The 27782-nt window shown below is 38.3% G+C and overlaps 1 protein-coding gene across 3 annotated transcripts in view; it reads right to left on the bottom strand.

Annotated features, from left to right (window-relative positions):
• Positions 1-27357, bottom strand: part of MTHFD2L (methylenetetrahydrofolate dehydrogenase (NADP+ dependent) 2 like) — a 96021-nt gene extending 68664 nt beyond the window's left edge. Inside the window, exons 1-4 of one of the 3 annotated variants that reach the window (XM_053923083.2) lie at positions 26957-27357; positions 13152-13336; positions 12319-12441; positions 507-569 (exon numbers count right to left, since the gene is read on the bottom strand). In XM_053923083.2, coding sequence (XP_053779058.1) covers positions 507-569; positions 12319-12441; positions 13152-13336; positions 26957-27099 — 514 coding nt within the window. In that variant the 5' untranslated portion in view covers positions 27100-27357. Of the gene's footprint in view, positions 1-506; positions 570-12318; positions 12442-13151; positions 13337-24454; positions 25117-26956 lie in introns of those variants that run through there. The other 2 variants (XM_024579532.4, XM_024579524.4) reach the window with 2 other exon arrangements.
• Between the last annotated feature and the right edge of the window lie 425 nt (positions 27358-27782).

The raw sequence follows: 27782 nt of genomic DNA, 5'->3' as shown, positions 1-27782 counted from the left end.
TTGCCATCGACTGGTCTGTACTGTTTCATTCACTAAAAACAACAATAAGTTGTGACAAATAATTCATCTGACACAACAGCTGAAAGAGTGAAGAAATGTGTGCATCTGAAAGAGGGAAGCACAGGGGGCTGCTGATTACAGATCCGTCCTGTGAGGTACCCCTAACCTTTGACTCCATCACCATTCAGGACACTTTTGCCTTAAGCTAACTATACAATAGTTGTTTAAAGGCAGACGGGTGGACATACAAAAGGTGGGAGGTGCATGAAAACTGCTTATTCATGTATTGGTTATTTAGTCTAAAAGGAAAAGAACCTATTTCAGTAGTTTACAAAGGTTTACATTACACAAGTCAAGGAAACCAATTCATACATCATTTTTATGTAGTTCTATGTTAACTCAACAGTGGATTAAATCTCACACACATTTTTTGCCTGGAGAGATGTACCTGGAGTTTACTGTGCAATGTGCAGCATATGGCAGTAGTGAGAAAGAGTGCGTCTTACATTTCAGCAGTGCTCCTCGGTGTGCACGGTCCCACCGCATCAGTGTCCCCACGACCTTCACGGCTACTGGAGGCGGAGACGCAGCTCAGAGTCTGAGACTCAGTCAATATCAAACCACCACGAGGAGGAGGGGCTAGAACTCAAATCCACATCTTTTTGCTCTAAAACCAGTCTTTCCTTATGTATTACATAGAAACCATAAATATTAATGAACTTAAATACTGCTTAACATTTAAAACGAACCCCCTACCCCTTCTATTCAAGACATTTGATAATTCTAACATATCCCAAGGAATGTGATGTACTGTTTTTTCCAGGCCTTCAAATATAACACTATTACTAGATTCACTGATATGTGTCTAAACGCATATATCAAACATTTTATAACCAATTCTACCTTTTGTCATAAGAGTAAGAGAAATAAATTCTTTTCATGCTTTTGACTGACTGCTACTCAAAGTCCCCAGATGTCTCCCTCCTGGGGCCCATGACTTGAAGAGAAGAAATAACCATGAGACTCAGTAGCATCAGTGTTTTCCCTCAGTGGTTGTAAAACCGTTTTGATTCATAATGCATTGGCAACCAGCTAACCACTTAATATTCCACCCAAATGAACGGGGAAACTGGCATTATTCGCTTCGTGTGTATTGTCCCCTTCTATTTAAGATCATGAGAAGGCATTAAGTCATGCCAGAGAAAAAAGTCATCAAATTAAAACACTGTAATAGGACAGCTCAGGGAAGGTCCTACAGGACCACAGTGTAGAACTGTGATTTACTTATTGTATGTTTAATTGCCTTTGCACAAGGCACAGAAAAAAAGGATCAACACAAATTGCTGGTTTATTTTCCACCCAAGGATTTTTACATTAATTTACATTAAAATACCTCTTTGCACCTCCCAATGCCTGTGGGATAAGTGCAAGCTCATTAGCACAGTGCATTACATATCTTTGGCTTGATTATCTTTTTCCCATTGTTTCCTCTCTTCCAGTGCTCCATCCTTTTCCGGTCAACATCATCACACAGCTTTGACTCTTGTCACACCGAACCATGTCCCATCCCCACGCTCTTAGCATTAATTCTTACATTTCTGTGCTATTGCCTAGGATTAGTTTTTATCACTCATTTCTTCCTCCTTGCACATTGACACCCAACTTATTCTTCAATACATTGATCCATCGCTACCTATTTGCTCGTCACAGATTGAAATGATACATTTTTCTCCGCTGCTCACCCACAGAACTGCTATAAAAAGTTCTTAGCACGTTAGTTCAGTGAGTTGATCACATTAGTGATTTCATTACATCTCTCACTCATGAGTATGAGCATTTAGGGCACAAACTTGTCTTATTAAACTGACTCACCCGAAGCCTTCTCCATCTCAGTTGATGGCAATTCCATCCTTTTGTATGACTTGCCAAAAAAACCTGGAGTCATTCTGAACACCTCACTTTCTTTCATATCCAACATCCAATACGTTGGAAAATCTGTTGGCTCCTCGTTCATAGCATCTCTAGCTTGTCACTACTCTCACCACTGTCCATTGCTACTTCTCTGTTCGGCTTTTTTCTCTGCCGTGAATTCTTGCAATGGCCTCCTAATTATTTCCCTGTTTTGACACTTGCATCCATACAGTCTACTCACAAAATAGCAGATGTTATATTTGTGAAATGCATGTCTGATTGCACCACTCTTCCCCAACCCCTGCTGTTCTTACTGTTCCCCACCATATCAGTCTTTTCCCACCTTGGCTATCTCTTTTCTGCCTGCCTGGAGTCTTTTCAAAAAAAAAGAAAGAAAGAAAGAATGAAACTGTCACTGGCTAAATCCCTCTCTTCTTTCAAATCTTTGCTTAAATTCCACATTCCTTATAAGGTCTACTCTGACCACATTATTTAAAATGTAGGTTCCATGTCTGATAATGTTGAAGTCATTTACACTGGACTTCAAAGAAAAATAAGCAACTCACAAAAAAACCTGTAAACATTAGAAAAGTTATATTAAAAAACAACTATCTGAAAACACTGGAAAGTCACTAGAAGTAGAAAGATTTTGGAGGCTTTTCCAGACATAGGACAACTGGAATTTGGATAGAAATCTGCAGTCTTACTTGTGTAAAGAATCAAAGAACAGCTCTGGCTGGTGTGGCTCAGTGGATTGAGTGCTGGCCTGCGAACCAAAGGGTCACCTGTTCGATTCCCAGTCAGGGCACATGCCTGGGATGCGGGCCAGGTTCCCAGTAAGGGCATGTGAAAAGCAACCACACACTGATGTTTCTCTTCCTCTCTTTCTCCTTCCCTCCCCCGCTCTCTAAAAATAAATAAATAAAATGGTTAAAAAAAAGAATCAAAGGACAAAGTTTGGCACTACTATAGCAGTTGGAAATTAAAGGGATACATCCAGAAAATAAGAGAACCAGAGAGGGGAGACTCAAATTGTGTCTACAGATTCTTCCCAATCTCTGACTGATCCCTGAACAACACACATGGGAAGCCCCTCCTTAAGAGAATTGACCAGACTGCAGCTGTGGCAAAGCCTGAAGTCCTAAATATGATAGGCACTCACAAAAATACACAGCTAACATTGTTTCTAATAATGAAATACTGAACCTTTCTCTCAAGGTTGGAAGTAAGCAAGGGGGCCATTCCCACCACTTCTCTTCAACGTTTTATTGGAAGTCCTAGCTGGTATAATGAGGTAAGGAAAAGAAAAAAGATGCCTAAAGTTCAGAAAGCAAGAAGTAAAACCCTCTAGTCACAGATGGCATGATTGTTTATGCACATATCCTAAAGGTTTACAAAACAAAACAAAAGAATTAATAAAATGAATTTAGCAAGATCACAAAGTCAATATACAAAGAAATCAATTGTATGTTTGCATACAAGCAGAAAATGCTAAAAAATTAAATTTAAAAATCTTATTTACAATAGAGTTCAAATCATAAAACAGGTGTAAATTTTAAAATTTTGAAGATAACCTCTATAATGAAAACTACAAAACATTGCTGGATGTTAACTCTTCCAAATTGATCCATTCCCAGTCAGGGCACATGCCTGGGCTGCGGTAGATTCAATGTAATCTCTATCATAATCCTATGAGATCTTTTGGTAGAAGCTGACAAACTGATTCTAAAATTTATATGTCAGTGCAAAGGACTTAAGAGTATCCAAAGCAATCTTGAAAATAAGGAAATTTTCTTAATTGATAAGATAAAAATCTTATACATTTTGATAAGAATTTTAGTTACATTGGAGTTTGTATTTCTCAAAATTTATAGATGAATACATCTAAGATGTGTGCCTTTCAATGCATGTACATTTCATATGGAAATTTATGAATAAGGTATGCACATTGAAGTTTTAGGGGTACATTAAGTGTTTTCACCGTTAAGAGCTCCAAAAAGAGGATGAATTGATAGATGAATAAATGGAAAGACGTGACAAAGGAAACATAGAAATGTGTTAACAATTATCGAACCCAGATTCAGGGCATGTGGTTGTTCACTGTACTATTCCTTTAACTTTTCTGTGTATTCAAATTTGTCACAATAAAATATGGAGGGGAAAGCAAAACTACAACCTGTCCCCAAATACCTTGACCCTCTTTCCCATGCTCTGCTCTTTCTGTTTTCCCATAGCATATCAACTCCTAATAAATATAATTCCTTACCATGTTTATTTTCTATTGTCTCTCTCTCCTGCTACTCCACAAAGGAAGATCTAACTTTTTTTTCATTGATGTATTCCTGCCACATGTACACATTATTAAATAAATGGCTACTATTACCCCTAATCTATAAATAAAGAAACCGAGACCAAGCAGCGGACAACTGAGGACAATTAGAACAGGCTGCCACAAGGGAAAGGTATCTGATCTTTGTATATCCTCTCACTTCTATCTTTTAAAAATATAATAAAAAACCAAAGATGGCTTTCATTAAAATCTTGATTTGTCAATATCTTTTCATCTCTATGACTAGGTATGTGGCAATTTTACATCCTCTGATATAAATTTAATGTAAATGATTCACGTTTGTTTTTCCATTTATTACTTCTTTTCAGGACTCGAAAAATCAGAAATTTCAAGCAAAGCTTTATCCTAATAAACATGAATAAAAGGCCCCTGAAAATTCACTCATTTATTCTTTCAAATATTTACTGAGTGTCTACCATGTGCCAGTCCAGGTCTAAGTCTCTAGGATGTATGAGTGAACCAGACAGACAAGATCCTTATCTTATGGGGCTTGTATTCTAATGACATAAATGTTGGCCTAATCAAATTATTCAACTATGGTCCCTTAATGAGTCAGTATTTTTAGAAGTAAATGAGAGATTCTTTCAGAAGCTGTGTTCACTCTTCTTAAGTCAATAAATAATATTTAAGTTATACCCTGTGGGTTCTACATCAGGGTTTCAAGACAGAAAATATTTACCAGCTGCTTACCACTTGCCCAATAGCATTTAAGATTTGTTTCATCATCAAGGAGTAAGGAGATGAAAAAGAAATGGGAAGTGACTGTAAGCTCACTGTGCCTCTCCACCCCAAATTCGAGAATACAGTAGAGCTTGGAGGATGAGTTGGAAGTATTCTCCAGGCCAGAAAGGGGTGGATCTGGCTCTCCACCATTCCTTAGCCTCTTTCTCCCATAGCCATAAAAACTGCAACAACATTCCAGGCCGGCTTACTTCACAGGCTATAAAGAAATAATTAATGGAATTGGAACCTACACATCACGCAAAGGTTACTACCTCTGCCCTGCACGTGTCTCCTGAGTGATCCAAAGGTACATGGAGATCCAAGAATTGCCTGGAAGTGGTATTGAAAACACCTTGGTGTGTTAGGTCCCCAGTCTCCCAGGCACTACACAAAACGACTCGCAGCAAATAGACGCTACAGCACTCGAAGCAGTGTGTATTCTACAGAGGAAAACACCCAGATAAGTGAGCATGTCTATTCTACTTAGTTTCTTTTACACAGACGGGAAAAGGAGAAATGCTGTGTTTGGGGGATCTTGCTGGAATACTTTCAAGGACAGCTAGTCTCAAATTGTTTACTAACTACCACTTTCTTCTAGTGCCTACCATGGAATTATACAGAGATGGAATTCTAAGTAAATATTTGTTGAATTTGATACATGAATGAAGAGGGTCACAGAGCAATCACATAAATATATCTCCCAAAAGACTTTCTACAAAGAAACATCCAGATGTTTAAAAGAGCCTTTTGATTTTGATCAATTCTTGACCCAAGGTGAAGACACTAAAAAATAGATGAGGTTATCATGGTAAAATAAACAGAAATAGATGGAAAAAGAAAAGAAGTAACGTCTGTTGTTCAAGAACTCCAGATTTTAAATGTACTTTGAGAAGTAAATCATCCTAAATTACATGATATAACCTGTCTGAGGTAATGAGTACTCAGTAAGATGTGACTATATAGAGTTGAGCGACTAAAACCACTCTTGGGATGGACTCTGCCTGGGTGTGAGTGGAGAGAGACATGATGGCTCCGGAGACCAGCCAGGCCCACTGATGTGTAAATTATATCTCAGTGATGGATTTACTCAGCTTCCAGTAAAAGCCATTAACTTTTTTTTTTTTTAATCACTGCTTTCTCAATGTTGCCATCGTGTGGCCAACATATTCCACATACAGGAGAATCACTTTTCACTTTGTTCCTTTTGCTCATAAATTCTTTGATAAAAATGTGACCTGGTAGAATTTTTTTTAATTGGATGGATGGTACTGTGGGAATGGTTTTATTCCATGTGAATACTCAAATTTTGTCTGAAAGGATTTGAAATAAAATATCTGTTCTAAATCTGGCTTTTTTCTATGAATAAACTTAAAATGCATAAAAGGGCTGAATCATAATGTATGCCTTGTGACACAATTTCCATGCTGATCCAAGCACAATCCAATTATAAATAATTAGTCATTTTTCATAAGATAGGTATATGCAAATCCACCACCCAGAACAAAAGTTACGGCTTTGACAATAATCTATATTTAACCATGTGACCCACCCATTAAGGCATCCCTTTCCTGCTCCAAACTGATGTAAACTTTATCCCGAATCCTGTGTTTATCATTTCCGTGTCTTCCTTTTCATAGAGTTTTATTGCATTTACTTGTTTTCCAGAAATTCATCAAAATTACCATTCAGTTGCTCCTTTCTGTCCATGGCTCCCGCAATTCCTCTTTCAGGTGAGTGGATCTTGGTGACGCTGGATTTGACGCCCCCTCCGGATTCCGGAATGGTGGTTTGTCCTGCGACATCAGCTCTCTGACGGCTCAGGAAAACTACTAATTTTCAACTGGCTCAGCTTTTTCTTGTTGTAAGGACAAGAGGATTCATGCTAATCCGCCAGGAGTTGGGTTTTGCTTAATCGGGTTGTTTTTATTTTCTTGAATTGATTTTCGAGAGCTCTCTGTATATTCTGCATATACATGTTATCACATATATACTTGGCAAATATTTTCTTCTAGTCTTATCTTTTCATCCTTTTAACAGAATCTTTTAAAGAGCATAAGTTTTATATTTTGATGGACTAACTTACCAAGTTCTCCTTTTATATCCAAATAAAATTCAGTTGTTCCAGTACCATGTGTTGAAAAGCACACCATTTCTGCACTAATGTATCTTCCCACCTTAGTTGTGGTGATATTTCTGGGTTTTCAGTTTCTTCCAATGGTCTCTTTTTTCATATTGGTTCCAATGCCGCAGCCTGATTCGTGCATCTTTATCATCGGTCTTAAAACCAGGCAGTATTAATCTTTGAATGGTGTCACTCATTTTCAAAGTTATTTTGACCATTCTAGGTACTTTACATTCCCAAATAAATTTTACAGTTTGTCAACTTCTACAAAAATAAGTACGCTGGGATTTTGATTCATCTACAAATCGATTTGAAGATAATTGAGAGCTTAGCAATATTTAGTCTCCCCATCCATGGCTATGGTATATTAACACGTGGATTATTTAAAAGTGTGTTATTTAGTTTCTGAATATGAGGGAATTTTCCAGATATTTTTCTATTAGTGATTTTTATTTAATTCCATTTTGGTGAGGAAACACATTTTAGGTGCCATGAATCCTTTTAAGCAATGTAAATAACTTTTATGACCTAAAAATGGTATATCTTGGTAAACGTGCTTTGTGAACTTAGAAAAAAATATACACTTTGTTGTTTTCTAGGAGAGCGTTCTATGAATGTCAATTAGGTCAAATTGGATGACACTGTCTTCAATCTATACTACGATATTTTGTCCACTTGTTCTCTCAATTATTAAGAGAGAAGTATGGAAATCTATGATTATAATTTTCAATTTGTTTATTTTCCTTACAATTCTATTAGTGTTGAATGTATTTTGCAGCCTCCTTCTTAGGCATATAATAATTAAAATTTTTATTTATTTTTAATAAACGGTTCCTTTATTACTGTGGAATGACCTTATTTATCCCTGGTAATATTCATTGCTCCACCTGATATTAACGTAATCACTTCACTTTCTTTTTATTAGTGTTAGCAGGATACATCCTCCTCATCATTTTGCTTTCAGCTCTCTGTCTTTATACTTGAAGTGTGTTTCTTACAGGCAGCATATAGTTGAGTCTTGGTTTTTATCCACTGTGACAACCTCTAATATTTAATTGGGTTACTTACAACATTCCATTTTATGGGACTAAAGCTATCAATTGTTATGTGTTTTCCTTGTTGTATTTCCCTCTTTTTGCTTCCCTCCTTTAGACTAATTAAATGTTTTTAGTAATTCCATTTTATCTCCTTTGTTGGCTAAATAGCTATAAATCTATCTTCTTCCCTTGCTTTCTACCCAAAACAAGTACATGGAAACTGCTTGCACATTCTATTTAATCCTTATGCAAACCTGTGCTCCAACATCAGAATTATAATTCTAACTTGGAATTTCTTTTAGTTAAGATATTGCCCTAACTGTAAAAAATAATCTCAGATTTGTAATCATAAAATAATTCAAAATTCAAGATTATCAACCAAATGATAGAAAACGAAGGTGTAATTGATGAGACTCATTTCATTTGTTCATTTACTCATTGCTTTGATGGTCCTTATAACAACCCTATAAGGTAGCTCCCGGAGAGACTACCTCAAACCACTTCCTCATAGACACCCACCGAGAAGACTAATGTGTTCCTTTCCTTCTGCAAAACATGCAGGCTGATCGCCTTCATAAATTGCCAAAAGAATATCAGAGAGTAGTCAATAAACTACTCCTGCCTCTACCAAATGAGTTTCATAACAATCAAGAATTATGTATATATTCCAATCTGTTTTTACCAGTTATTTTGCAGTAAATTACACAATTTAATTTAAAATGATATATAATCAAATAACAATAGAGTGTAAAAAGAAAGCACTTGTTATTTTTAAATAACGGTCCGTAAATTGTAAGGCCAGATTGCAAACGCAGGCTTTATCCGTTCATTCATCTGTTTTCTGCTGGCAAACACGTACCACTCACTGCAGGGTTACCAAATAAGACACAGGCCACTTCGGGAGGAACAGTGTATTTAATATCTGTCTTTACTCTCACTGTTTTCATTTTGAACCTCACCAAAAAGAAGTTATGAATAATAATAGAAATATCATTATCGAGCAAAACCATAAAAATATAGGGTTGCAGGGCTGGAAAGAAGGGAGAACAGACAGAAGATTACTGAAATAATTCAGGTCGAGATGGCAGTTACATGCACTAGGAACTTGAATGTTTGAAACATACGTGCTCATAATGTTCAGAGAATCAGTATATGTAGGTTAATAAAGGTTAAAAAGGTAAATTCTGGAATCAGACGGCCTGATTTGGGGTCCTGGCTCTACCATTTACTGGCAGGTAATATTGGACAATTCATTTAACCTCTATGATTCAGTCTCCTCATCTGCAAAATGAAGAAGACAATTCCTACTGACAAGGCTGTTTTGAAGCTAAAATAAAATAATACATAGGAAGAACATCTGCCACATGGTAGGAACATGTTATTCACTAGTTAACACAATTGTCTAAAGTAACGCCATGGGTGACCAGCTAACAAGGACTCACATCCCAGTGCAATTACTCACCAGCTCTGTGACCTCAGGGAAAGTTACTTAATCTCTCTGGGCCTCAAATCCCCCATCAGTAAAATGTGCGTAATAAAAGATCAAACCCCGCAAGATTTTTGTACGGATTCAATTAATTCATAAATGTAAAGTGCCTGAGATATAAATGTTTAATGTAATAAATTTTAGCCACTGTTATTTTGTATATTATTGGCTTTAAGCTAGATTGAAAATTGCCCTTTTTGAGAGCATCCAGATACTTGTGACCGGCAGGGTCCCTTTGGCTCTATGCTTCTCACCCTCTAAAGTGAACAGGACTCAAGAAATTTATTTTAGTACAGCTAGATCACCAGTGCCATCTAGTGGCACTGCTAGCAAATTCACCAAGTGAGGAATATTGTCCACAAAGGGGTAACATTTCTACAGATATATATATAATTTTTTTAAATAGACAATCTAATATAGCTATTTGGAATTTTATAATATTTTATATAACTTATTTTAAAATAGTACAAATTCAAATGGAGGAAACTTCATAAATTGCAAACTATAAGATTGCTTGGCAAATAATTACAAAGAAAAAGCTTGTTTTTCTTTTTTGGCATGAGCCAAACAATTGGGTTGAAACTATTGCCAAGATTTTTTGGACTGATTCGTGATGTTAGGAAACCCCTGATATTTTATAGACCTCAGTTCCCTATAATATAAAACTAAGGTGCTGTATGTTGAACTTCTAGTTCTAAAAGGAAGTGATGAATTGCTGTACCAGATTTAACAGGATGGGCCTATAGTATGATCTGTCAGAAGCATTTGTCTCGGGGGAAACCCGTGATGACTTGATAACTCCTAAGATCCTTTCCAACTGTCTGATTTTTTAAAATGCAGGCTCACTGGAATTAGAATTAAGTATATGAATTTTAGTGTAATTTAATTGGCACAAAAGTTATAACATACTAAGATATTAAGTTATTTTGTTAGAGAAATGAAAATATTAATACCATATGAACATCCCAGGCAGAGCATCATACGCCTTTGTTTTCTGTAAGTCAAAACTTACAGAGAAACGAAAAACTGCACGAAACTACCGTAACCTATGCTACACCAGCAGTCTTCGCTCTGCTCAATTAAAAATACACACATTTCAGAGCTACAGCTAGTTGATAATACCAGCCCTCCAACAACACTGTTCAAATGTCAGTTTTCATGGTATGTTAACTGTGTCACATCAAGCTCTGGCTCGTTGGTCCATAACTCCCTGTGTATCAAACAGACACAGCATCACGAGCAGTGACCAACATATCACTTCTTTCCAAGTCCATCGACGATTCGTCACTGCACATTTGTATTCCAGGCAAACAGCGACGGCAAAGTGTGTTGCTCCCATGTCTCCAGCTGATAAATTCACATGACATTTCCCAAAAGTGGATAATCCACAGAGGGAATTAGCCTATAAAGAGGAAAGTGCAGCAGAAAGACAAGGCATGACGATGATGCTGGAATTGAAATGGGATGGGAAGAGATCTGAAAATGGTGACAGCCAAGCAAAGACAGACAAAACCTAGGCCAGCATGAAGTGAAGGTAGGGATGACGAATGTAAAAAACAAGCCAACGTCGCTTCAGTAGGATTCTATTGAATGGAAGTGGGTTGCACTGGAGACGGGCGATTCTGGAATGTTGACCCCGTGCCCTTTGAGCAATGGAGCCAGGAGCAGGCACAGGGCTTGATGAGAGAAGGGGAACTTACCGACATCAATGAGGAAAGTGATCGTGACAAAAAGAATGACCCAGAGGAAGTGACACCAGCATAAAACTTCACTTTGAAGAAACTCAGAGACATTTCACAACTTGGAAAGGACAAAGAACAAAATGAAAGCTGACCCAAACTTAGAAGTGTGACAGTTCCGGTCACGGAGACATAGAAAAAAGGTGCTTGCTCCATATCCTGTTAAGATGCTTGCCCCATATCACGCTGTATGATGAGAAAAAGGCAAGTTCTGCTCAAACTCCTATTGGCAAGTTTTTTGCAAGAAATTAAATACTTTAATTCTCAGTGTTTTACTATTTTAACTGACAGTGTAGTGAATAAATATTAGTTTTATTATTTTTCCATTTCCCTATACATTTATGAACCACAGCAAGGAAGTTTATAATGTTTAGAGAAAACACTTAAAGGCCACAGAACAACCGCTATTTTTGCCCTCGATTATCACTGTGCCCGATTTCAGCGTACACAGTCATTGTTACCACCTTGCAGGACTCGAGAAGCAAGGGCCGCACGTATCGTCAGTGCCTATAGTTCTCTCTCACCGTGAGCAGTCACCGTAAGCATAAGTGGTTCAAAAACTGTCACCTATTACATGCTGGCATAACAGCTTGGCCCCTTCTGAACAGATGGCATAAATTACTTACAGGGTCATGACACAATGCCGAAAGGTGCCCTTAGTCCTAACCAAGCCAGTGACATAAAAAAGCATTAATGTAACCAGAGACAGTGAAATTAAGAACAAACTGACAGTTACCAGAGGGGAGGTGGGAGGGGATAAAGGGAGGAAAAGAGGGAGGGGTTTGAGGAACATGTATAAAGGACACATGGACAAAACCAAAGGGGGTAGGATCGAGGGTGGGAGGTGGGGTGGCTGGGGTGTGGGGAAGTGGTAGGGGGGAAATGTAGACAACTGTACTTGAACAACAATAAAAAAATATAAAAAACAATAATAATAAAGCATTAGATACCTGGCAGTGGCAACTGAACTAATATGCCACTGACTCGTGGGTCCAAGTTCAATCGATCGGTTATATCCAAAAGTTCTTCCTGAGAAACATCCCTGGGCTTTAGAATGACCTCACTGCAGATACCTAGAAGAAAACAAGCAGAGCAAGGCACCTAACCAAGATGCGTCGTTTTTCATCAACGGTGTCCCACACGGTGTGTAACTGGTTTTCTCTGCTCCTGTCCCACAAGAAGGAAAGGTCCTTCTATTAAGATGATCTTTCAAGCATCATCAGAAGGGATTTTTCAATGAGTAACCGACGTTTTCTTGTGATTCACATGCACTCTTTAGCCCAGAATCCTTGGTGGCAAATGGCACTTACTTGGGATAAACTATTGAAGGTACTGCTAGAGAGTCTGAATACAGTAAAGATACACCCACAGCTCCACCACCACAGTAAAGTAAGGCCAAGTCTGACGGAGGGAACTGGCCGGATTTATTATCTGAGTAAAGCAAATGTGATAAAACTGGACATTTTAAGTGTAAATTTTCCTTCTCACATCTCACACCATAGCATCTCACACCATAGCATCTGAATTGATTCAATAAGAAATGTAAAGAAAAGAAATGAATATATACTTGGATAACTGAAAAACCGATCATCATAATAAATGCTGTTCAAATAACACTTATTTGAAAATAATCAGGGGAGGGGTGGGAGGAAAAGGCAGAAAACTGTACTTGAACTACAATTAAAAAAATTAAACAAAAAAGAAAATTATCATTCCTAATTCTTACACTTTGAAGTAAAACCAGACAACATCATCGGCAACGAGTACAACTAACAGTCCCCACCTACAGCAGAGGCGGCTCTGATCTTCTTCCTGACGTAGGCGTGGCTGGCTGGGTTACCGCCCACTAAAACGATACTGAGCTGCGGTCTTCGGTTCCCGAGGGAAATCCATGCCTCCACACCCTGCTGTATTTCCTTCTGGATTTGTTGGGCCATTTCAGTTCCTGAGATAACAATGGCATCGTGTCTATGGAAAACAAAAGAATAAATGTAGTACCAAAATGACAATAAGGAACATTCAACCACATAAGTTTAAGATACAAGGGTGACTAAAACATCTATGATTCTCCAAGTGAGCATCCAAAATTTCATTTTTTTCCAGTATGTTTGACACCCAATTCTTCAGGTTCATAAATATATTTATAATTTTGTAAAAGATTCTAACTCTTCTTTTTAGATCTACATTACAATCTCCTATAGTACACATTTCTTTGTAACTATTACATATGTTTTTGACCAAACCACATACTCAAGATCTGGACTATAATACTGGCTCTCTCAAAAGCTCTGCTATTTTTTCAGAAGAGGTGGGTCAGCACAGTCTAGTTAAAATGGGCACCCGTCTTCAAAGCCCTGTGCAATATTGTATGTGACCCCACCGTCTCGCAACCCTGAGACTAGTCTGCTCACTCTCAGTTACTGTATCCTGTACAAGCCCCCGAGGCCACGAGCTCTGCACTTCACAACGCTTTTTAACTCGTTCAAGGAGCAACTGCATCCCACAGCCTCAGGACAACTCCATGACAACAGCTGCCAGTCTTGCCATGCTTGTCACTGATTATTCTGGAGACCACGTCAGTGAGCAGATGGCTTAGCTGTTACCCACACCATTTCTAATGGAAAAAATTTGCACAGAATATTACTTCCTGGCAGTTTATATAAGTACTTAAGAAGGCAAAGAAATGCTACACTTTGATAGATGACATAAGTTTATCTCTGGAAAGGTACAAAGAAATGCATTATGGGAAGGTTTGCCGGCACATCATGATGTCAAACTTAAGAGTGGTGAATTAGGTTACACCTACTGTGTGTTCATTTGTTAAAGGTACCTGACAAAATATAAGATGGTTCCTTCTTCCTGCTGCCATGATCATTGCACAAAATGCCAAATGCAGGTCAAAGAATATTATGAAGAAGAAGAAAAGGATTTAGAAGTAGATGAAGAAAAGAAGGAGGAAAGGAATATCTTATAGCACTTTAATCTTTTGTACCTGTACACTTTTTATTGTCTAATGAATGTGGCAACATGAATACCAGCCAACGCGCAAAGTGCAAACTTGCTGCCTCCTCCAAACAAGTCAGCCGCCTTCTCTGATAGGCTGGTGTACATACAGGTAGAACCAGGTCAAGAATACTCCATTTCAGCAATCCACTGGGCTCATCCAAGTCCATACAATGTTTTTAAGTTCATACAATTTTGACGTAAACAATACTCTGCTAAGAAGTGATTCCGAAATGTGGTCTGTGGATAGATACATTAAAGTTGCCTGGGAAGCCTGCTGAACTTGCAGGTTCCCAGACCCCAAGACCGCACCTACTATTCACAATCCTCAGGGAGCGAAACCTGGGAATCTGTATGCCTAGCAAGTTCCCACAGGTATTCTTGTGCACGATCGTGTTTGAAAACCACCTCTTCAGTCCAACACAAAAGTACACCTTAATAGTAATCATAACCCTGGATAAATAATTACCTGAGCAAAGAAACTGGTCAGACAAGACAATTAAAACTAGACATTATAATTATAAGTAACCTATACTTTTGATTCTAATTTTGTTGACTTTTCACTAAAATTTAATAGCTTTCAAGCATGGAAGTCCATGGAAAATTCAGTGTATCACTCTTGCTCCACTGTCTTAAATTCATAATAGCTTTATTGAAGTATAATTGACACACAATAAACTGCACACATTTAAAATGTGCAATTTGATGTTTCACTGTATATCTGTACCTGGGAAGCCACCACCATAATTCAGGAAATGAGCATATCCATCACCCCTAAAGGTTTCCTGGTGCCCCTTGGTAATCTCACCCTTGCACAGGTCCCTACCAGGCACTCACTCCATCACCAGACAACCATCGATCTGCTTTCTGTCACCATGTGTTTGTCTGTTTCATCATGAATTTTGTAAAAATAAAATTATGCACCACACACTCCTTTTTCTCCAGCTACTTTCACTCAGCATAATTTAGACTCATTAACGTTCTTGCACGCATCATTGCTTTTTATGGCTGAGCAGACTTCCATTATACAGAAATATTAAAATGTGTTCATCTATTCAATCATTGATGGATATGTGGGTTGTTTCCAGGTTGTGGTCACGACAAATAAAGCTGTTGGAAACATTCACGTACAACTCATTGTATACACACGTGCTTTCACTTCTCTTGAACAAATACCTTGAGTAGAATGGCTGAAACATATGGTAGGGGGATGTTTAAATTTGTCGGCAACGTCAGCCTGTTTACCAAAGTGGGTGTACTACTGTACATTTCTACAAGCAGCACAGGAGAGTTCCAGTTGCTCCACATACCTGCCGTCATTTGGCCTGGTCTGTTGTTTACATTTTAGTCAGATTAGTGTCTGTTTGGTGGTATCTCATTGTGCTTCTAATTTGCATTCGCATGGTGAATAATAATGTTGAACATCTTTCCATTTGCTTATTTACCATCTGCCTATCCTCTTTGTTGAACTGTGTAATTTAGATTTTTGCCCATTGTTTAATAGATTGTTTACTTATTATAGAGGTTTTGAGAGTTCTTCATATATCCCAGATTCAAATCCTATGTCAGATGTGTGATTTGAAATACCTTCTGAGTTTGTGCTTTGCCTTTTCATTCTTTTCGCTGCGTCTTTGGAATGTCAGTTCTGAATTTTGCTGTACTTGAACCAATCTTATTTCTACGGATGATGCTTTTGTGGTTGGGTATAAGGAATTTTTGCCTAATTCAGGATCAAAAAGGTTCTCTCTAGTGTTTCCTTCTAGAAGTTTTATGGGTTCAGGTTATACATTTATTTCTATGATTTAGTTCTATTCCTAGTTTGATGAGGAAATACTGTCTAATGCCTTTTCTGCATTTATTGAGATGATCATATATGATCCTATGGGTTTGGGGATTTTGTCCAATAATAGGGTCAATTAATTGATTTTCAAATGTTAAACCAACCTTGCATTCCTGAGATAAACCTTACTTGGTCTTAATGTAACTATCCTTTCCAGGTATTGTGAATTCCATCTAAAATTTTGTTAACTTGTTGCATCTATGTCTGTCAGTAGTTTTCTTTCCTTGGAATGTCTCTGTATGGTGTTTGTTTCAGGGTGATGGTGCCCTCACAGAATGAGTGAGGAAGTACTCCATCCTCTTCAAATTTCCAGAAGCGTTTCTATGGGATTGGTATTCCTGAAGTGTTTGGTAGAATTCCCTGTGAAGACATCTGATCTTTGAGGTTTCTTTGTGGGAAGGTTTAAAACTACAAATTTAATTTTTTTAATATAGTGGGCTATTCAGGTTATCCATTTTTCTTGAGCTTTTATAGTTTGTGCTTTTGTACATTCTAATATTTAGTACATAATTACAGTGATAGATTAAATCACATTAAGATAAAATATGCTTAAGAGTTTAAATTTTGTCAAGATTAAGTAACATTTTCCACTATTTCCTATGAATTTCTAGTGCTTATTTTTATAATTAATTTAAGTGGCCTTTTAATACTAAGGGAACAAGGACCTCCTATATTAGCAAATACTACGGGTTGCAGATACAGCAGCTAATTCCAGTATGGCTCATTTCTAAAAATAGTAAAAAATAAATACTTTCCATAAACTAAATTGTACCAGTAATGTTCAGTTAGAGTAAAATACCCTATTATAGAAGCAGGTTTATACGCTAACATACTAGAATTCACTCTTACAGTAAAGAACATACTGGGTTGGCCAAAAAGTTTGGGGTTTTTTTTCTGTCAGATGGCTGTAGTGGTGCTTAGTTGTCTTTAACTTCACTTGACACAATATTGTTAAATTGTATTGTGATAGCGGTCATATTTGTGTGCATTTAAAGACTTATCAAAGTTGAATTTTTGTATAGTCATTTTATTAGTGAAGATGGAAGAAAATATGCAACATTTTCAGCATATTATGGTTTATAATTTCAAGAAAGGTAAAAATACACCTGAAACGCAAAAAAAATATTTGTACAGTATATGGAGGTGTTATGTCAAAAAAAAAAAGATTTGTGTCAGTGTATGGAACGTGTCAAAGTGGTTTCTGAAGTTTCGTGCTGGAGATGTCTCACTGGACGATGCTCCACAGTCAGGAAGACCAGTCGAAGTTGAAGGCCTGTCAAATCCAGACATTAACTGAGAACAATCAATGTTATACCATGCAGGAGATAGCTGACATACGCAAAGTATACAGATCAATAAAGTTATTGGTGTAAATGAAAAATGTCTTCTATTTTACAGAAAAAACTAAATGAACTTTTTGGCCAACCTAATACATTTATATTTTAAAACACAAAAACACCTGTGCACTCTATAGCATACGCATAGCAATGCCACTGCTGATATGGCTTATTAGTTGATTCTCTGTTCAACAGATTAATCTGTTCATAAACTGCTGTGAAACAAACCATCACTGAAAATAATCCAGGATGATTATGGCCTAGACCCTTCACAGCTGTGTGTCCCTAAGAACGTCAGAGACGACAATGGCATAAACTGATTCCTGGCTTACAAAGAGACAATGTGTAGATTAAATTTGACTGCACCCTGTATGTTGGGGTCTGAGAGAGTAACAGTGCCTCCCTGACTGCACTGAGGTGCTTATTACAGCTGACATGATATGGCCTGAATTAGCTGATGTTTATGGGTAGATATCCACAAGACTGCCACCCAAGTGTGATAGGGACTTAGAGCATGATCAGTAGCAGCTGGCCATCCCATTGGTTTCCTCAGTCACTGCAGAGCCTCAACGAGCCTGGAATTAGTAGAGGCCCAATGAGAGGATGCCTGTGTCAGTCCATATCCTGGAGAACTGGTGACACGCACTGTCTAGCTCACATGGTCCTCAGCGCATACACAAAGGAGATTTCTCAACATGCCTGTTTCTGAAAATGTTAAATATAAGAATTCAAATATTCAGCTACAGAAGCTTACAGATTCTGAGTTCTCCCTGGCTGACGTCTCAATCTCTGCCAATCCATTTCCATGCTGCGGCCAGTGAATTTCCAAATATATTCCTATCAATTTTCTGGTTAAACTCCTCATTACATGTCCATAAATTTATTAATTTAACAAATATATATTAAGGACTTTCTATATAGAAGGCATTATTACCAGGAACATAAATAGTGTGCAAATTGTCTGATTTCATGGAAACCATCTTGTAAAGAAGACACACAAATTTTTTAAAAAGCAAATATTTAATATACAATATCACGTGTGAAAAGTGGAGGGACAGGAGGTGTCTGGAGGCCAGAGTTGCCATTTTATACAGGTGGGTTAGGGTGTCATTCCTCTGATTAACCAAGTGACATTTGAGCGCAAATGGAGGAAATGAGGGAACGTCGTGTGGCTACATGGAGAAAAAATTCCCAAGCCAAAGAACGCACACAGCAAGTACAAAGAACCTCAGGCGAGAGCATGCCTGGCATGTTCAATGAATAGCAAGGAGGCAGTGTCTGCAGTGGAAAGAATCAGTGGGCCACGACGGAGCATAAAGTCAGAGAAGTAAGCATGCTAGATCACCCAAGACCCTGCAGGCTTTCGGAAGGGTGTCGGATTTTACTGTGGGACAGGAACCATTAGGAGATTCTGAGGAGTGGCATGACCCAGTTTTCATTATGCAATGACAACTATTTAAAATGTGGAGGGCAGTCTCTGGGAGCAAGGGGGACGTGGGGGCGCTCGTGTGGTATCCCAAGGAATATCAGTGAGGGTGCTAAGCACTGATTCTAAATTTGAGGGTAGAGCCACCGAGATGTACTGAGATTGGGTGGTAAGTGTGAGAAAAAGAAGTCAAATTAGACTAAAAAACTCGACCTGAAAAACTGAGAATAGGGAGTTTTCATTCAAATCTGAATTTCCTATAGCTTCCAGCCCATGCATGAGCTTTCTTTAGCTTCCCTGCTAAGAACAAACAGTTCACCAAGTCCCACACTTCTCAGCTACATTTCAATTTCTCAGCTGTGCCAGGCTGTTTCTGGATCTTCACATACACTCCTCCCTTGACTTGAAACACCCTCCCTTCCCCTTCTCCCCTTTCTGCCTCCCTACCAAGTCTACTCCCCTTCACTTCCATATACTCAAGTCTCAGCTCAGAAGGCACTCCAGGATATGTTCTCCGACCCTTTAACCTGGGGACCGCCATTGCCATGAGCTCCCACAGTGCCCTGCGCTTTCTCTTTTGTGGTATTTTAAGTTCTTGTCAAAAATACTGTCTCCCCCACTACACTCTAAGCTGGTTAAGGCAGCCAGTTTATATTTATTATGATATCTGTAATACCTAGAAGAGTATGTGCATATTGTACTTTTTATTAATATTTGTGGAGTTATGAGTTAAGTTGTTTATATCATTTTTAAAAGTTATGCAGCCAATGAAATAATTATAGAGTAATATGTGAAAATATTCACTGTACAAAGTCAACATATGAAAATTGTGGGTTCATCATTATGACTGTTAAAATATGCATGCATATACCTAAAGAGTTAAAAGAAATATGCAAAATAAAAAGGTGAAGTAGGTAGTATTCTAGAAATTTCTTTCCATCTTATGTTTTTTCAATGTTATCAAAATAGGTCTTCCTGAATTATGTAAAACATGTGAAAAGGAAAAATAATACAATTAATGTTACCAGTTTAATAAAAAATTATAATCACTGAAATCATCTATATAGCCTTCCCCTATTCAAAACCCTTATTATCTCCTATAGTTAAACACTATCCTGAAATTTGTATTTATAATTCCATTGCCTTCCCTTATCATTTAATCCAATGTTTGTATTTTAACATTAAAGATATAGTATATGAATATACACCGAGAATTTGGCATGTGTTAAAAATTAATATTCACATAATTAACAAAAAATTAAATATATAAAATGAAGATAACAATTTTATAGTCTTAATGTATAAGAATATAAATTACCTTTTAAAATGTTAATTTAGAAAATAGTTTTGATTACAACTCTTCTGTAGATCCACTAATGTATTTGTTAGTCAATAAACATTCTAAATAATGTTATTTTCATTACTTTAATGCCTCTTTTTAGCCTTAAAAATGTGCTGGTTTAGCCAAAAAATCAGTCACATTGCCATTAAATGGACATCAAAAGTGCAGTGGAGTTGACCCCGCAGATATCTTTGACACAATGCACCCTATCATTACTTACTCAGGTGACACTTCCTGAAAAGGTTGAAATACTGCAAGTGAGCCCCAAAGAAGGCAGGACAAGGAGCTCCCCCTTTCACTTATTTTTTTCTCCCCGCACTGCTGGACTAGCACTAAATGTGGGTTCCTTAGGAAGCAACAAATCTTGAGGGTCAGAGAGAGGAGTACCGAGCAGCCCAGTGCCGTACTAATTACTTACCCCAAGCCCGAAGTCCTGAGTGTCAGGCCTGAGGCACGAGATTGGACAAGGCACTTAACTGCATTCAAAGGCATGCAATTTCCTTATCTATATAATGGGAATGTTCTCTATTGACTTCCCATAAAAAGATGTGACTAAGAGCTGATTGGCGGATTTGCAAAAGTGGCTCTCTCCCCTAGCTGTTACAGGTGGAGACACATTCAGAAAACCAGGAGCAATTGGGGGCCAGAGAAGGTCAATAGCATTTAGTGTTGTTTCTATGAGTTTGTTTATATACCTATACTTCCCAGAAAATAAACTATCACCATCCCAATCTATGGGTATTCGAACTAAATGAAGTGCTTAAATAAAGCAAAGTAGTAAACACGAGTAAAAATCACAACTCTTCTTGTATGTCAAAATATTCCTTCACAAAATAGTAAAATACCAGATTCTACAAGATTAACAATGTATTCAATTTGAATACTTGGCATCTTGCTTCTAGGTGCCAGTCTTGTTTTCTACAACTTCAGAGCTGCAAGTGTTTTATGAAAAACCCTAATACAAAGTCAAATCTCTCTTCAGGTCCTAACAAGTTTAACTGCTTTCTATCTCAGGGCACAACTTGAAGATTTTGAGTTAGAACTAACAATATAATAGAAATTAAACCCAAGGAAACTAAGGAAAATTACATATGGAATAAAAGTAATCACTAGTACTAGGGAGCCTTTCACAGTAAATGAACGTTTTTAAAGTAAATGAATACTTAAGAATATTTTCTGACCTTTTAAAAAACCATTTCATTGCACATCAGAAATACTTACACCTCAAAGTAATTTTATCAGAAATTATACTTTTGTACGGCAATAAAGAGTAAAGCAAGTTCTTCTCATTATGTATGATTGTTATTCAACTTTGTAACTTAACTCTTTCAGGACCCATAAATTAGAACATACGTAAACAACATACAGCCTTTTCAGAATCTTAGATGCTAAGCTTTGTGCTAGGAGAACCTTGGGCAGTCTGCCTAATCCTATGGGCACTTCTCAGAGCAGTCTTTTTAAATGTGTAATCTAAAATACGCAGGTTTATAAGGAAATCAGTCTACTGAAACATTATCAAACACCTTTTTTTAAAAAAAAAGCATTAAATACCAGGATCTAGTGGCAGGTCTAATAACTACCATAGTATCGAAGCAGTGACTTTTGTGTATCAGGTGTTGAGATCTCTGCATCAACTCTGTGACATTAAAATATCTGTGGTTTTTACTGGCAGTCTCACAGGTACTGCTACTATTACTGTGGTTTGTTGTCAACATTCACAATTAAAGAAAATGCTAAAGCTATTAGAGATCAATGACCTCCCATCTAAGCTTATGGATCCCCTAAGTTCTATGCATGAAGTCCAGGTTAAAAAACTCCTTGCATTAAGGGAATCTAACAATTTAATTTTTAATATTTATATGCAAAAGTATCTTTCTTGACTCACCACAGTTCTACCAGATTTAATGTTTTCAAAAAGAGCAAAAGGGAGAATGAGGTGTCAAAAATTATAAACTGCTTGTAGAGCGAAGCCCCGGGGAGATCATGCAGATTCAAACCCTGTCTTCACTATTTATCTATTGTGTTAACTTGGACACATTAATTTCTCTAAACCTCAATTTCCCAATCTGTTAACTGGGAATAGTAATGGTGTCTGCTTCCCTCAGTTGTTGTGAGGATGAAAGGATACACTGATGTGAAAAATCTCAGCCAAGTGCTCAGCAGGGTAATGGTTCATCAAATATTACTAAGAATTCCTTTTTCAACAACACAACTGGATTACTTAAAGGGAAAATGATATTCCTTGCAAAGTTATTCTTAACTAGCCAAAAGGGGAAGGGGGGTCGCCTGTTTTAAAGTATGTACCTGCCCCCACTTTAGAATTATGAATCTCTGGATAGTCTTTTAGGTTCTAGGCACACTCATGAGAGTAATTACACCTAAGCAGAGTTCAGATCATTAAGTGAACAAACCTAGACAGTACGATGTTGACAAGATGACCTGAATCTGAGACTAAATTATTTCGTACGTTCCCAGGACTAGACAACGAACCACAGCAAAATGACTAGGTTAAGTTACAGCCAACTGACTTCATGTAATATGATGCAGCCAATAAAGTATTAACCAAAACAATGAGGACACAGAAAATGCTTATGGTTAATATTAAGTGGAGCAGCTGGATAAGCCTTCTTGGATAATAGTCAACTCTGAGTTCTTTGGAACTAATTAGATTTGAATTGTATTTTGTTCTGATCATGAAGTTTTCTATCTTTTAGGGTTATTTTTTTTTGTTCCAAATTGAACTTAATAGCCAATCTCATTTATTACTAACCAATAATTTACCCCACTCATTGACCGTTCAAATTTCACGCTTCTATGTCCTTAAAACTCCCTCCACAATTTTATCCTCCCTAAGCCAAAATATTTTTAAAAGTCTTCACTGAACTCCATGGAATTCCATGAGTATGTGACCATGGAAGATTATTGGTGTTTTTATTATCCTATCAAGGTATTGACATGAAAAGATAATATAACATCAAAGCATCTGAAAAACAAAGACTGAAGTCATTAAAGAAATTGCTAAATTATTACTAAACCTATGACTGAGTAACAAAATCTGAGATTAATATTAATCTCTGTTTCTCATCTATTAATCCATTTTAACCCAAAAACTTCATTTTGGACACATTACAATTAGAGCATTTTATCTCTGCACAGCTGGGACACAGACATAAAACTAAGATATGAGGCACTAAATGGTGAAACATTTAAGTTCTAAGTTGAAAATGACGTAAGAATGCTGAGAAACCAAAACTGCAGTCTGATACCTATCACATCTCATTTGCATTAGAATAGGTAAGGGATTACGATGGGAAAACCACACTACCATATTTGCCAACAGAGCAAAATATGATTTCGAGAAACTGCTTTGGCTAATCATTTGGACTAACTCTATTATCAGTTGAATTCAGTCTGGAAAATCAGCTTCAGTAACGGTCCTAAATGAAGTCCGGGTCCTTCAGCCCTACAAGAGGATAAAGGGATCTTTAACGAAGTAATTCTTCTACATAGATAGAAACATTGAGTAAGTACTAGAGGGGAGAATCTGAAGAAAACTGAATAGGCTTAGTGATAAAATTTGGTTTTTAATTATTAAATTCAATTACCTACTTTATAAGACATTACTATTTAAACAACATAAACCAGTGCCTTTTACTAAGTCTAAAAATGTAAGGTTTTTAAAAAATGTCAGTCTAGCTGCAAAAATGATAAAGCCCTTGGCAGTGAGACATAGAGAAAGGTGAGGCTTCCATGAAAAGCTGTAGGCCAATACACAAAATTTTACAAACACTCAAATAACTCATAGCAGGAGGGAAAAAATTCTGCCAAATTAATGATTTTAGGAATCACTGAGCACAAAATAAACATGGAACACTTGGAATACACATTTAGTTACTGAAAATGAGTTCGGGGGGAGGGTCTAAGGCAGGGTTTGGGAAGTCCCTGCTGCAGGACCCCTGCAAATCTGCTTTGAGCCTGACATCAATTTAAGAGGTCTGTGTGTGACCCCCTCCAGAAGGGAAAGGCCCCTGACCACCGCCACACACCGAAGAGCACGGGGCTGGACTCACACCACGTTGATAACCCACAGATGCTTTGATCTGTGAACTCCTCATGCAGCAAGGCAAAACAGGAAAAATTTAGTCACCAAGAATTTTTTATTTTTAACTTTTTGGCTGTTTAAGTAATTCATTTTTAAGAAACAATAAAGTGCAACTAATAGAAGAACTTATTTATTTGACATTAAATATGTTTTCTTTGAATTAATAAGATCTAATTTCTCATGAGTAAACAGGAGTAACTCATAGCAAGTCTAAGGGAAAAACCACTGACAAAAAATGTTAAATGATTCTTCAAGATTTTACAACTTTCAAATTCTGTCCAACATTATTACTTGAAATTTCACTTGTCAAAAAAAATCTCCACTAAAATATTATTTTACATGTTCCATTATTACAGGTATCTAATTAGTGAAAAATATGAAAAAATAATCAAAAATACATTTTCATGATTCATTTAAGGCTTTATATAGCTCAGAAACTTGTAATAAATCTGTTACTTTAAAACATTCAGTATCTTTGGGTGAAGAGTTTATCACTCAGAGACAATTTTCAGTAAGAATAACTTACTGAAAATATGTCGATAGGAATGATGTCGGATTTAAACCACATTCACAATAAAGAACTAGATAAATAATGTGTCACTATATTATGTTAAAAAAATGATGACTGCGGATGGGGACAAGTGGGGAGGCAGACAGTGGCGACCTCTGGAAGATGGAATCTCTTCTCTCTGCTGGTCCTAGAAGAGAAAAGAGACACCAATAAGCATCAACACACTGTCCGAATTCCTCCCCACCAGAGACCCACCAGTCCACAGGGGTTTCTCAACCATACAGCCATCCTCACCTTTATATATGGTATTCAGTGCCAAGAGGATATCAAAATCACCACCCTAGTCTAACTCAATTAGTGCACCCTCAGAAAAATTAAAACAATCAAAAGTATTATTTATATGTACACAATTATAATCTGCATCAAATGGGACTGAAAACAGCTAGATGCAAAAGTAACAGTTCTTATCTATTTTAAGAATACCTTTCCAAAATTTCTGCACTCAACAATTTTAAATTATAAAGAGACAATGAATATAATTTTAAAATATCTGAATTATCCATGTGTGGGGTGGGGCACATCCAGAACAAATCAACTGGCTACAACCAAATCCTTGGGCTGTACCTGTTGCCACTCTCATTCAATGTATGTGGAGAGGACGGGGTGACAGGATTGTTCACATCAAGACGACAAAGATAAATTAATCAACTTACACACTTTGAAAAAAGTTATCCTCACCCTGGAAAGAAGCCCTAAAACAACACAAATTTTAAAAAACTAAATCAGTAGCTAAAATAACTACAGTAGATAATTCCTTCTATTTTGCAGTACAAATAGAACTCTACAGAATCTCCTTTTCCTAGGTAATTCCAAACCAACTGGCAAATTCTTCCCAGCACCACGAGAGCTTACACAACCAGAACTCTAAATCAGTTATTTTCTCACATATTCTTGTGGAAGACCTAGCCCCCCAAAACGACGTCCCACGTAAACCCTATGGGAAATAATTTTTATTTCAATTACTCAAGACTAAGGTAAAAATACATACAATGGGGAATTAATCAATTTAAATTAAATAAGCAGTAGCTATATTTCTACATTACTGTCCATTACTTTCTATTGTGCTGCGCACTGGAGACACAAAAAGATTAGACACCATCTCTGGCCACGTAAAACGGCAGTGAAAGCACATTACTGGAAGCCCTGAAAGTCTGGAAACAGAATCTCTTCTGAACTCACTGGCTTTGGGTCAAGGGAATGTATTTTTAGCTTATTTAGTCTGAGTTTGCAAGCACGCCCAAGTCAGCGACCGACGGTAAACTTGTGGGGCACCCTCGCGGAGAGGAGTCAGCACCGCACTGTTCTGTATTTCCAATGCACTAGCCCACAACGAGGTTCCAACACATGCAGTGAATAGAAGATTCATCACTTCAATTTTCGGTTGAAGAGGTTCGGTAGTGCCACATAGAAAAAGACTGAGAAATCAAGATTAATGTCTGACTTTGTAAAATCATTAAGAATTTTAGAGCTGGAAAAGACCTCACTCAGTATTACCACCAACAAAGAAACTCAGTCACTCAAATGCTAATAAACCATTTGAAACAACGCCCACTCCTTTGTTTACGAATCACAGTAACAGGAAAAAAAATGTTTGAAACAAGTAGACCTTGAGCTTTTATGGCACTTTTCCTGAGGGACTTAAATGTCTTCATAAATCACTCAACTGCACCAACTGCGAAGAAGGAACATTTTGGTCCCGGAGCCCAGGGCCCAGCACGTCCACCTCGCCCGACTTCGGGCCAACTGGACCCGCCCGCGTGGTCCACCGGGCCGAGCTCGGAGCCGAGGGAGGCCTCGCCCCGGCCGCGCCCCCCCAAGCTGCGGGGTTACCCTGGAGCCTTGAACTTCAAGTGCCCAGGCCCAGCTGGCGCCCAGGGCTCGCACCCCCGCAGCCCCTCCCACAGGCATCGGCTTCACATCCCGAGCGCCCGGATCCAAGAAGACTAAGCGTCCGATAGAACTCATACCTCGCTCCGCTGCTCTGAAAGCCCCTGAACGTGGGGCCGACCGCCCCCTGGACCCCAACGAGCGCCGCCGCTCCCCCGCCCAGCCCCGGGACTCGGCCCAGGTGGCTGCGGAGCAGCGAGAAGCTGCGTGCGGGGACTGCCATGGCCGGGAACTGCGGACTTCCGGACGCAGCTTCACCTCCCACCGCCCGGGTCCTCGCTGCTGCGGGCGGGGTTCCGCCCCTACCAGGCCCGGCGGGAGGGCAGGTCCCGCTAGCACCCCGTTTCCGGAGCGCCGTGCAGGGGCGGGGCCAGCAGCCCAGCCCGACGCGCGGCCGGGGGCGGGGCTGAAGGCTCCGCTGGGCGGTCACGGGGTAGGACCGGGACTCCAGGCGCCAGCTGGACAAAGTCTGTCGGGCAGTTGCTTGTGGAGGAATGGTGGCTTGGAATGTGTCTTGGCGACATGCCTTCTCGACACGCCACAGATCGCCCCGAAGGGGGGGACACAGGGAAGGCGGCTAAACTAATCAATACGAGCAGCACGCCCTCTTTTTCGAAAGCTAGAGTTCCCAACCAACAACCTCCATAAGGCCTCGTGGAATTTGATTTAAAGCAGGAAGGACTTTACCGGTTCTTTTGTTTCTCACCCCTGAGTACGACCTTTGGACACCTTGGAAGCTGGAGAAGGAAACAAAGTTGTGTGTGGAAAGAAGAGAGGGGCCTGGCTGAACAAGCCCTTGACTTTAAGGATTTCTGTATTATTTCCACTTTTGGAAGAAAAAAAAGTTGACCAATGCCTATGGTTTTCCAGAATCTATAATCGAGTTAACAGAGTCAAACCTGCTGT

The sequence above is a fragment of the Desmodus rotundus genome, chromosome 4 (assembly GCF_022682495.2).
Source record: "Desmodus rotundus isolate HL8 chromosome 4, HLdesRot8A.1, whole genome shotgun sequence".
Classification (NCBI taxonomy): Eukaryota; Metazoa; Chordata; class Mammalia; order Chiroptera; family Phyllostomidae; genus Desmodus; species Desmodus rotundus.
The sequence above is the reverse complement of the archived record's forward strand: the minus strand, read 5'-3'. Positions and strand labels throughout refer to the sequence as shown.